This window comes from Psammomys obesus, unplaced genomic scaffold (genome assembly GCF_907164565.1).
Source record: "Psammomys obesus unplaced genomic scaffold, mPsaObe1.curated_primary_1811, whole genome shotgun sequence".
Classification (NCBI taxonomy): Eukaryota; Metazoa; Chordata; class Mammalia; order Rodentia; family Muridae; genus Psammomys; species Psammomys obesus.
The window spans coordinates 12,654,969-12,667,053 of record NW_026585691.1 but is presented as its reverse complement, the minus strand read 5'-3'; the positions used below and the strand labels follow the sequence as shown (position 1 = coordinate 12,667,053).

The 12,085-nt window shown below is 38.0% G+C and overlaps 1 protein-coding gene across 2 annotated transcripts in view; it reads right to left on the bottom strand.

Moving 5' to 3' along the window:
- Window positions 1-12,085, bottom strand: part of Hmgcll1 (3-hydroxymethyl-3-methylglutaryl-CoA lyase like 1) — a 117,037-nt gene that overhangs the window by 64,310 nt on the left and 40,642 nt on the right. For both annotated transcript variants that reach the window (XM_055596916.1, XM_055596917.1), the window contains exons 2-3: window positions 8,328-8,408; window positions 7,573-7,680 (exon numbers count right to left, since the gene is read on the bottom strand). In XM_055596916.1, coding sequence (XP_055452891.1) covers window positions 7,573-7,680; window positions 8,328-8,408 — 189 coding nt within the window. The remainder of the gene's footprint in view (window positions 1-7,572; window positions 7,681-8,327; window positions 8,409-12,085) is intronic.

Here is a 12,085-nt window from a genome sequence, read left to right as displayed (position 1 = left end):
CAGGTGAGTGATTCTCAGCCTTCATTTCCCCCCTCCCCCGTCTACTGTGAGCTATGCGTACAGACAGGTCTGGGAAAGTGCTGGGTTCCTGCAAAATACATGTGGTTATGAAGGCCACACTTACAATGTGCGCCAACAGCTTCTCCCTCATGTCTGCCTTACCTAAGCAGGTCAGAAGGAGCAATAGACAGGTCGTGGAGGCAGCATTCTTCTTTCTCATTTTGCAAGCTGCTGAAGCAACATGCTTTCCTTCACATATCCATATGAATTGGTTTTTTAGGCAAAACAGTTTTATAAAGGAAATGTATTAGAGTGAGGTGTGTATGAATAGTCCAATACTTACCATGCCTGGGCTAAAGCAAGTGTTTTTAAATTTAGGGGTTTTAAGATGTAGCCCATGGCAGCTCAGTCTCCAACTGGGTTCCCTAGTAAGGGGAACAGGGACTGTTTCTGACATGAACTCAGGGGCCTGCTCTTTGATCACCTCCCCGTGATGGGGGAGCAGCCTAACCAGGCCACAGAGGAAGACAATGCAAGCAGTCCTGATGAGACCTAATAGGCTAGGGTCAGACAGAAAAGGAGGACCTCCCCTATAGTGGACTGGGGGAGGAACATGGGTGGAGAAGAGTGAGAGAGGGTGGGACTGGGAGGGGATGAGGATGAGGGGCCTACAGTTGGGCTACAAAGTGACTAAAGTGTAATTAATAAAAAAATAAATTAATTAAAAAATTTAGGGTTTATATCACAGACTTTGTTTCTCTGTTGATTGCATTTATTTTTTAATTACTACTATGAAAAAGCAAATATTTAAAATATTTCTATATCGGTTTTTAGGATAAAACTGTGACACTTGTAAAATTATGGTCCCGATGATATTTCCTTTCTCATAAAGCTACACTATAATTTTTTTAAAAAGTGGTGTCTTTCTCCCTTCTTTGAAACTTGGTTGGCTTCATAACTGTCTCAACCAATAGGTTCTGCCAAATCAAAGCTATACAAATTGCAAGGCGTAACTATAAAAAGCATGTCACTTGTAGACCACTAAGCATCGTCTTAAATGTTAACAAGGACCACACTGTGGCGGACCTCATAGAGAGGTCCTCAAAGACACTTAAAGAATGAGTAGCACCCAGCCAGTCCCTACTGCCTCAACCATATGTGCACTTGAGTTCTGTTCTAACCATCATCTACTTTACCTTACTCCTAGCCCCTAAGAAGTCTCTGGAATGCCTGACCAGGTATTAACTGAATTGTTTATGGTTGAAAGACATAAGCCACTAAACTATTTTAAGTCACTAAACTTATGGGATATTTTTTATGCACACAATGAAAACCTGTCTGATTCAGCTGTCAGGGCTGAGTGGTACCTGCAAGTGTTTGGGTACATGCATGTAGACACATTTTCCCCTACAAAACAGATGACACAGGGTACACATTAAGCAAAAGAAAGCACATTGGATCCCTTAAAGCAATCCACAGGGTCCGTGGCTTGTGTATTAAATGCTAGAAACAGAGTGAAAAGGCAAAAGCATCTATGTTTTCAATTTTTCTGAAGGGCTAACGTTGCACCTACTCAGGGAGAAGTGCTCCTGGAAAACCAGGAAACAGATGTTAAGTTCACCACAATTCCCATAGCACAATTTCTCCCACGTAACTTTAAAAGCCATGTGGTGCCATTTACATTATATCAATTAGAATCTTCGCGCCTATCCAGAGGACAAATTGACTACACAGATGTATTTGACACATCAGGAAACCAACATGCTCAGGTAAATTAAGAAACAAAACAATACAGTCATTTAGTCCCTGCTTCTAAGAAAGATATACCATTTGATCTCATCATGTCGATACTTTTTTTTTTTAAAGAAAGTATGATTAATGTGTATGCCTGGAATATCAATATAGATGAGAAAATAAAATAAGACTTTCTCAATGGAGATTCTTGGTGATTAAAATATTTGGTTACTAAAGCTGCTTGAAGTCATTAAATAAATCTATCTCTACTGCAAATATATGAGGGACCTATAGGTACAGACTATGATAATGATGGAGTCACAGGTTACAAATGTGGCTTTGGCTTCCATGTCAGCATCTAGCAGCACAGCACTAAGCACAGACATGTATAATACACGTAGTTATCCTCTGTGGAGGCTTTGGATTATGTGTTTCTTCCCTGTAGTCTGTCAGTTTCTGCTTTTGGGTAACAGCAGGGACTCCTGGGTAACACTAAGGACTCCTGGGTAATAGGGTAAACAGGGTAACATCAGGAAATAGGAAGTATTGTCTCAGTTAACTTGGCTTAGATTCCCTTGGTGGAAATGTCAGGAATCATGTTTAGTACGTGTGAGTAGAGTGGACATCCTTTCATTGGAATCATCCCGAGATCTTTCCGTGGCCTAGCTATGTCTCATAAACCAGCAACCTGGAGGCATCCTGCTCCCTCTTCTTTTCTCTCCTCTCCTCTCTCTCTCCCACTCTCATCTTCACAAAATTGTTATCTCCCTACCACCCTACTGTCTATACTCCTTGTAAAGAACACAGACAGAAAGACTAAGATGAACCAGATTTAAATAATGTGGTTTCTCACATTTCATAGATGCAAATTTAAACCTGGTATGTCAATCTAGTAAATGCACTACCATTTCAATAAGAACGAATTGTCCTCCACAGTAGAATGAGTGTATAGGAAAGGTTACAGAGGTCTGGTTAATGTGTGCCTTAACCTTATTTACAAATGTTAGAGTGACTTGTAAAAATAATAGTAATAATAATAATGCTACTGTCTTTTATGTTTGTTTGTTTCTACTCTCGTAAAGAAAAACTCACTTCTATACCTTTAGGGAAACTTCTTATCCATTTATTCCAACAGGCAAAAGCTTCATCATGGACAAATAATATTTATAACTGATCCATTGTATAATATATATATTATATATATATATATATATCCATTATATAATATATATATATAGTGTTACATACTAAATTTATTCCTATTTTCAAACAAAGGAACATTCATTTTAATCATTTATACAAATAAAACACAAATCAAAAGAATATGTTAATGTCTAGCACAAAAATTTAGTTGTTTAAAAAATACGGTAGTTACAATAATTTAAATAGCTTACTAGTAACAGACACATTTTAAAGGTGCAGGAAATCTGTTTTTAATGTGTTTTCTTTCTCATGCTATTGTGTGTTCCATCTAAATGAGGGGCTACCTGGATTAATTTCAAATATTCTTATGTTACATATCACTCTAAGGAAATATTTTTCCAGATAAGTTATAAAGAACATGTATTTCTTAATGGCAGGCATTTTATCATCTGTGATCATTTAAAATATAGGTGTAGGATCCTGTTTTATATGGCACCATGCTACCGTGGAACTTTTCTTTAAGCTATTTGAGTTAGACAGCCGCTGCCAAACAAAACAGTAGGAGGGAAACTGTAAAAAAGCTTTAAAATGCTAAAAAAAGAAGTAAGTGAACAAGCAGCAATCTAAACATAAACTTGAGGACTATTCCCATGACCTACATCTGATACGGAATCCACTCCAGGGAAACGCAGAACCCACAGAGTACCAAGAGAGCACCAAGAGGACCTCAGGCATTGTCTTTAGAAGCAGAGATCGCTTCAGGCAACCTGGGAGCAGCTGCTACCCCAGAATTACCGTGTGCAAATCTCAGACAGTACTTTAAAGGACTCTGCGACACGGTGTTCTTCTAGGATGAGAAGGAAAAGCTTTAGAAGAGAAAGCTTTTCAAATGTATGGTCAGCAGAATCTGAAGCAGACACATGTGAAGAAGACACTACAAAAACACCTTGTTCCGAAGGCTGCCTGTAGAGAAACGCTCGATGGGCTCGAAAGCACGGCGAGTGACTTTGAAAGATGAAGTCTGTAGCATTTGTCTTTGATTCAGGCGCACTGCTCTTTTGTAGCTATATGATTTATTTAAATCCCTTTTTTTGCTTTAGTACGTGTAACCGGATGAGGCTTCAAATGAACACATCTTAATAGAGTCATGGTGGAAATGACTGGACACTCGTCAGGAGGTAGGCCCCGTGATCACGCACACACAGGGACCATTGACGCGACTGCCCCTTGGTGGCTACCCACAGCCATGCTGTACTGCAGGCTAAGTCTGTGCTACAGTTTCTAAGGTTCGGAGAGGTTAAGTCACATACTCAGCTGCATGGTACGCTGGGGAGAAGGGCACAGGTCTAGAACCCTCTCTTCTCAGCACAGATGTTCTCAGGAGCTGTGTGGCGCCGGCAGTCCAGTCACTTGCTTAATGTTACTTTGAGCTTAAAAATGGGCTCATAAATTTTCAGTAGGCTAATCCCGAATTCAGCTTGGGACCCAACTCAGAATGAATTCTGTCATTTTATATTCCCATCATGGATATGTCCAGGAGGCCCGCTCCAGCTCCTACTTATACACAGGCTTCATTTCTTTTTCTTTCATAATATTTTCTTGTGATTAGCTACAAGAGAGTGAGTATGGCCCTTTAGAAATTGTTCTAGCCTCATTCTTTCAGGTGTCTCTGTGAGCATCATAGGTGGGTCTGAAGGAAAGCCTATCAATCAATTTCTATTACCATATAATAATAGTAGCAGGAAGGCATGGATATCTTCATATTAGAAGAAAAATATTTTATATGCAACTTTTTAAATCACCGGGGAATTATTAAATCTCGAAGATATCAAGACAGTATATGAAATGAAATTTTGGTTAGAATTTATTATTAACATTAACAAGACCTATTCACTCTAGACTAATTTTATAACTAGGCCAGTGTGTCCTATCCCTTCCTAGCCATAATCAAATATGTAAAAAGGGCAGAATGTGCCACAAACAGAGCAACTTCAGTTCTTAAAGATGATGAAAATTTCTTTAGTCGCTTAAAATCAATGACAGCTAGTGAAAATTGTTTCACAAAATAATCAAAAATGTATTCATATCAAATAATGTGTTTTCCTAAGGAAGATAGCTGTCTACTTAATTATATAATTACATAAGTGTTACAAATGTTTTATATATTGTAATATATTACATAAAAAATAAATAAAATAATATGTTATATAATTATATAATAACATAAAAAGCAGGGCTGCTTACCTATATAAGATAATTGGAGATAATATGTTATGGTTCTTTTAAGCTGATTGATTCATTATTCATTTCACAGTAATTTACTGTATACCTACGTACTATGGCCCAAGCACTGAGGATGATGAACAAAAGAGACGCAGACATTACCTTCATGACCCAGTGTGAATAGTAAATAATCAGAAGAGATTTAGAAGTGTGTAAAGTGTGTAATTGTGAGAAAAACCATTATCTGACAAGAAACGATAGTAACTCAGTAAAGAGTGAGTTATTACTGCGTGGTGTTCTCTGTTAACACCAAATTCATCGTAATTGAAAAAATTTTTCATCATCCTGTTTTAATTGCAGGAGGATACAGACACTGAGAGGTAACTAAGCAAATGTATGTACACGGTGCTTCGTATACTGCTGCCCATGTTCAAGAGCCAGGAAGATAGGAACAAGAATCAGTTCATGTTGGCAGGACTTTCAGCAAAGTGGATGGCATTGATGGAGCTCAGGGTGGAGAGGAAAACCGGGGTCACACATTCGAAGACTTGAATGTGAATTTTCCAGGCTTCTTCGGTGTTAAAATGTTAGAATGTGTTTGTTAGAGCTGATATTTCTGGGAGCTTATCTTAGTCCCTGTAAGTAGGACATATAGGGAAAGAAGAAACAATGCTTCTATATTCCGTGTAAGGGACTGTAATATCTTGTGGGTTGCTAATATATCTGTGGACTTGAAAAGGAAAAAAAAATAGTATAGAATACAGTCGAGACTAGTTTCTTGCACATTTAATCATGTGTGTGTTTGTTGTGGGGGGGAGTGGGTGTGTGGATGTGTTCGTGTGCATGCATGTACGTGTGTGTGTGTGTGTGTGTGTGTGTGTGTGTGTGTGTGTGTGTGTAGGTATCGGTACGCCTTAGTGTGGAGAAGTTAGTTCTCACCTTTCACTATGTGGGTTCTGGGGATTGAATTTAGGTTGTTGTGTTCCCTTATCTACCAGCCATCTTGCCAGCCCCAGAGACACTTCATGAGCTTTTTCTGTTGTTTTCACTACAGACTGAATGTTTAAGCCATCTCCCTCCAAATGTCCCTGTATTAGTACTATCGTGATAGTACTTGGAGGAAATTACTTTGAACAGTACCTGTGTTGTCATCACAGAGCCCCAGCAAAGGGGCCGTGTGTTTGTGAGAGGACACAGGAAGTAGTTTTCTCCCTTACCCTTTTGTCTGCCATATGAGGGTACACTGTAAAGATGGAGGTGTGAAATCTACAAGGCAAGACTTCACAGACCACAGGTCTGTCAGCCCCTCATCTCTAGCTTCCTAGACTCTAGAACTAGCAAACAAATCTCCTACATCTGAACAAGCTTGGCGTTCCATCACTGCAGCCGTTACTAACCAAGGCAGAAATTGACCAGGTGTAAAAAGCAGCCCTTTGGAGAATCAAGCATAAGATTCTATGGGGAACAGATGAGCTCTTGGTGTAAGGTGGTATGTGAGAGTAATGAGCGTGGGTTTCAATCTCATGAGACTGCGATGCCAGTTTCACATCCAGTTGAAGTATATCATAATCTAAGCCCTTTGTTCCTCAGCAAAGTGACCGTTGTTGTAAGAGGCAGTGAAGAGAAAGATCTTGGGCAGGCAAGAGCACTAAAAGCAGAATATCAAGAGAATCAAATTTTAGCAGGCACAAGACAGTCTCACAGATAAAAATTTAACATGAGAGCAGCTGAATTAAGAGAGCAGAGAATTATGGGAACTACAGGAATGGGATCAGAAGTAACCAATGAAATGAAGTACAGAGGAGAGAATCAGGGATTGGGTGTTATAATGGCACTGGGTTAGGAAGAATGAAGCTAACTAGTCACTATTTACTAATCATGCCTCAAACACTCTAATCAAGTCTCAGGATTGATGAGTTTTGTTAAATGTCTGAAATTCTGGATAAAGCTATAGTATCTTTATATTTTTAATGAGAAGACTGTAAATGACTTATTTCTTCTATTGTGTCTCACACATTACATGCCAGCAAATATGAGTGATAAAAGAAGCAAATGAAGAATTATCTCTGCTTCACTCATCTGTTAGTGTGAAATTCTATCACACTTGAAGATACTCAGGTTAGCCAAAATGACAGTCATAAATGGTAAATTCAAGGAAGGCCCCAAAGTTTCTATAGAGCTTTACCTACCTTTGAGTTTTTGGATCATTTGTTTATATAATATTAGCATATGGTTACAGGTTACTCTTTAAAAATAGCTTAATATTGTATTTATTCTTAGAGAGCATTAAGATTCAATTCATATATCAAATGTTTTCCAAGTACTATCAGAATACAAATTAATAGTTTGTAATATATGGAAATTATTATATCAATCATATCTGATTATGATATATATCTATACATCTGTGTGTGTATTATAGCAGTTACTAAATTTAAACATGTTAAACTATATAATGACAAATTTGAATACCTGTGGTACCCATTTGGAAGACACAAAGCTGGTTACTTCTATTACAGACAAGCCAGTTTGGGAAAGTTGATTGATGAATTCAACTTTTATATCTGTAGGAACTATAACCTAAAAAATTATAAAACATATTGCATAAATGAATTGTATAAAATCTACTGAAGCACAAAATATTACTCCTAATTAGAAGCAAAAACAATATGATTTAAAAATTCAAACAGTAATTACCACAATATTGTTTAAAATATAAAACTTATATACCTTCTCTTTGATCTGAGCTTGTCAGGTCTCATCAGGCTTATTTGTATTGTCTTCCTCAGTAGCTTGGCAAGGCTGCACCCCACTCCAGGAAAAGGTAATCAGAAAACCTGCCACTAAGTTCACAACAGAGAAAGTCCCTGTTCCTCTTACTAGGGACCTCACTTGGAGACTGAGTCTATGGGTTACATCTGAGCTGGGATTTTAAGTCTTCTCCATGCATTGTCCTTGGTTGGGGAGGAGGACCTCCTTTTCCAGTGGACTAGGGGAGAGGCATAGGGGGAGAAGAGGGAAGGAGAGTGGGTTTGGAATGATATGTAGGAGAGAGCTATAGCCAGGACAGAGATTGAATAAATTGTAATAAATGAGAATAATTAAAACATTTTTTAAATGAAAAAGTAAAAAAAAAAAAAAAAAAAAAAAAAAAAAAAAAAAAAAATAAAACTTATATACCATTAACATTTTAAGGAATTCACTATGTAAAGTTGATCTAAACCTACCTTTTCATTCTGTAATCCATCCCTAGGTCCAACTTCTACTATTTTCACATATTCAGGGAGTCCAGATAACTGAGATACTTCCTGAAATGCAAGAATGAGTACAAGAAAAAAGATATTACTTGGATTGCCAAACTATTTGTAGTGGTTTGAATGATAATGTCCCTCATAGGCTTGGATTTTGAAACACTCAGTCTCCACTTGGTGGTGATATTTTTGGAGGTTAATAGATGTTGCCTTGATGAAGGAAGCATCTTACTAAAGACTGAATTTGGAATTCATAGTCTTGCTTTAACATCCAGCTCACCCCTTTGACTCAGGACTTTCCCAATTCCTGTTCCTTGTTACTGTGCATCAGACAGACTATCACCCATCTAAAAACTTATAATATGCAGCAATAGTTAAGTATCTAATATTGTAGTTGGTTACAGAGAGTAAGCTGTTGCTATGAAGAATCTAACCATAGGTGTGTCTGTAGTTGTTTGAGGAACGTGGAAGAATGAGACTTAGGCCTAGAAAAGTGGTTACATGTTGAACATAGAAATTAAGCCACTATTCTAGCAGGAGCCTGAAAGACAGTGCTGAAGACAAAGCAAATAATAGAAGCCTGGCTCAGAAGGTTTCAGAGGGAAGCAAAGACTTTTAACAGCAACTGGGCAGGAGGCCATTTGTGTGATATTTTGGCCAAAAGTCTGGCTGCTTTTTGCCCATGGCCTAAGAATTTAACTGAGGCTAAATTAAAAAGAAATAGGCTAACCTTTTGTTAGAGGAAATTTCAAGGCAGTATAACAACGAATCTGTGCCATGACTGATACGGATAATATTTTGCAGGTCTGCAGTGAAACAAGAACAAGCAGAGCAGAAAGAAAGACGCTAAAGCTTAGCGATCCAGCCAAGGCTGGAAGAGTGGCTGTAATTGTGAAGGAGATGAGTACAGTTAAAAGGAGGTCTCCAGCTCTGCACTGGAATGAGAAGAAGGGTGCCTTCAGGAAAAGACCTCACTGAGCTAAACTTCCAACTGGTGTAAGAAAACCTGGGGCGTTTTCTGAAAGCAACTAAATGAAAATACTGCTGCTAATGTGATTCAGGTGGCCAGGGTCCATCCCGAACTGGCAGCCTAATGTGGCAGTGCTGTCCATGTGGGTTTGGCTCTAAAGACATAAAGCACAAAAGAGTGAAGAGGTCCTGGACTCTTCCTCTGTGGTTTCATAGAACCACTAAGGTCGAGCAGAAGAGTCCCTTCATGAAGGGTGTTAGAGAGCCATATGCTTTGAGAGGCTATTGAATGATGCTGTGAAAATAAATCCTGAGTTGTGGTGAAGACCCCAAAATGTTGGAGATTTCAGAGCCATGGCATATCTGTCAAGGATGACTGCAAACGGGAAGTGGACCGAGCCAGCCCAAAAGAGATGAATGTTGCAGGCAGCAGAGCTTGAGAGGCAGAGCCATTTAAAACGTTTGACACCAGACATAAAGCTACAAAATTTGCTAGGTTCTGGTCTTGATTTGATTCAGTATTTACTAACTATGTCCAAGTCTTCCATTCTGTATCATCATATGTTTGAAATATGTAATGTGCTTTGCAATTTAACAAATAATTATAATTAATACATTGCCATGAGTCTCCAAAGATACTTTGGACTTTTCAACAGTGTTGACACTAAAAATCAAAAACAAACAAACAAAGAAACAAACAAAAAACAACAACAGACTATATGGACTTTTGGAGTTGGACTAAATGCACTTGAGGTTAAGATATGGTCATGGTCAGGCATGGTGGTGCATGCCTGTAATCCTAGCACTCAGGGAGGCAGAGGCAGGTGGATCCCTGTGAGTTCCAGGCCAGCCTGCTCTACAAAGTGAGTCCAGGACAGCTAACGCTACACAGAGAAAGCCTGTCTCAAAACACAAACAAATAAACAAAAAATGGTGGTCAGGGAGTGGTTGAAATGAGAATGTTCCTTCCCATTGGCTTAGGTATTGGAACACTTGATCCTCAGTTGGTGGTGCTGTTTAAGAAAGTTTAGGAGGTGTGAACTTGCTGGAGGAAGGATGTCACTGATGAAAGGTTTTGTGTATTTATGTACAGTTTGCTCTCTCTGTTTCCTGCTTGTAGTTGAGGATGTGAGCTCTCAGCTTCCTGCTCCTGCCCCCATGCCTGCCTCTTGTTGCTAAATTTCCTGCCAAGATGGACTCTTCCTCCATTGGAACCGTAAGCCCAAAGAAACCCTTCCTTCTCTAAGTTTTCTTGACTATGGTGTTTTATCACAGCAACAGAAGAGAAAGCAATAGACTAGGTTCTTTTTTTAAGTTAAATAATTACTCTCTGTTAAAATCATTCTAACTCCACAAAATTAAAACAGTTAAAAAAAATCGATGGAATATAATCCTGATACATCACTTACACTATTTGTAACATTGAAATAATTCATTTATTATATCTTTGTGATAGGCATTTTGATTAGAATCCCAAGGGTCAATTTCTTTTGAATAATTCAATTTCACTGTTATAGATCATTAAAAAAAACATTACAGGCTATTCATCTTACAGACAGTAGTATCCACAATAAAGAATTCAAAGTGATCTAGAGTATCTGAAGAAAAACAAAAACAAAAACAAAAAGTTAAGCAACAAAAGAGCAAATAAATTAGTCAAAATGTGGGCAAAGGAACTTAACATTTTTCAAAGTAAGAAGTACAAATGTTCAATAAATATAAGAAAAAATTGTTCAACCATCTTAACCACAACCACAATGAGAATTCAGATTAACACTTAATCTGAACACAGATTAACATTCCATCTTACCCAAGTCAGAATGGCTGTCAAGAAAAAAAAAAAAAAAAAAAAAAAAAAACCAACAATAACAAAAAAAAAAGTCTGGGCATGAATACAGGAAAATAAAAAACATTTATGTACTATTTGGTGCAATGTAAGTTAGTCGAGAGGCTATGGAAACAGTACGGTGGTTTACTAAAAGGCTAAACATACAACCATCACGTGATCTGGCTAGGCAGTTCTTGGATACATACCAAAACGAATCAGTGCCAACTTACAATATAAATATCTACATATCCATGCATAATGTGGATAGCACTACTAGAAGGGCCAAGTCAGAAAATCATAGGTGCCTAGGTGCCTATGAAAATAGAAAATGTGCTCTGTGTATTTTATTTGTCCATAAAGAAAAATTATGCTATTTCCAGGAAAATAGATGAAAATGGTTATCATCATGCTTTGCCAAGTAAACCAACTTCACAAAGGTAAATATATTTTATTGAATATGTGAATTTACTGGAAAAGAGGCAAAGGCGATGATGCTATGAGAATGTGGAAGAGCAAGAGAAGAGGAGGATAAGAAAGAATAATGAAGATTTGAAGAGAATTTGATTCAGACACCTTATATACATACATAGAAATGTCATAACCAACCCGTTACTTTATACAGTTAATAGGTGTTACATTAAATATGGACTTTGCATTAATCACAAACAATCAAGCAAGAACCCACTATTGCTCCCTGAATTTGAATGCGGGTTTGGTATTTTGGCTTGTGCATAGACAGCTGAGCTAGAGACAAAGGAAAGAGTGCTGTTTATTTTTTCCCTCCTCACACATCATTTCTCCTAAAAAATGCTGCTTCCAGATTGACACTCTCCAAACAGGACCAAATCTCCTAACTGCCTAGCCTACCCTGCTTTTACTCCATAGCTGAGACAGCAAATGGTCTGGATTCTGGAATCTTCAGTCCTACAAATCCAGT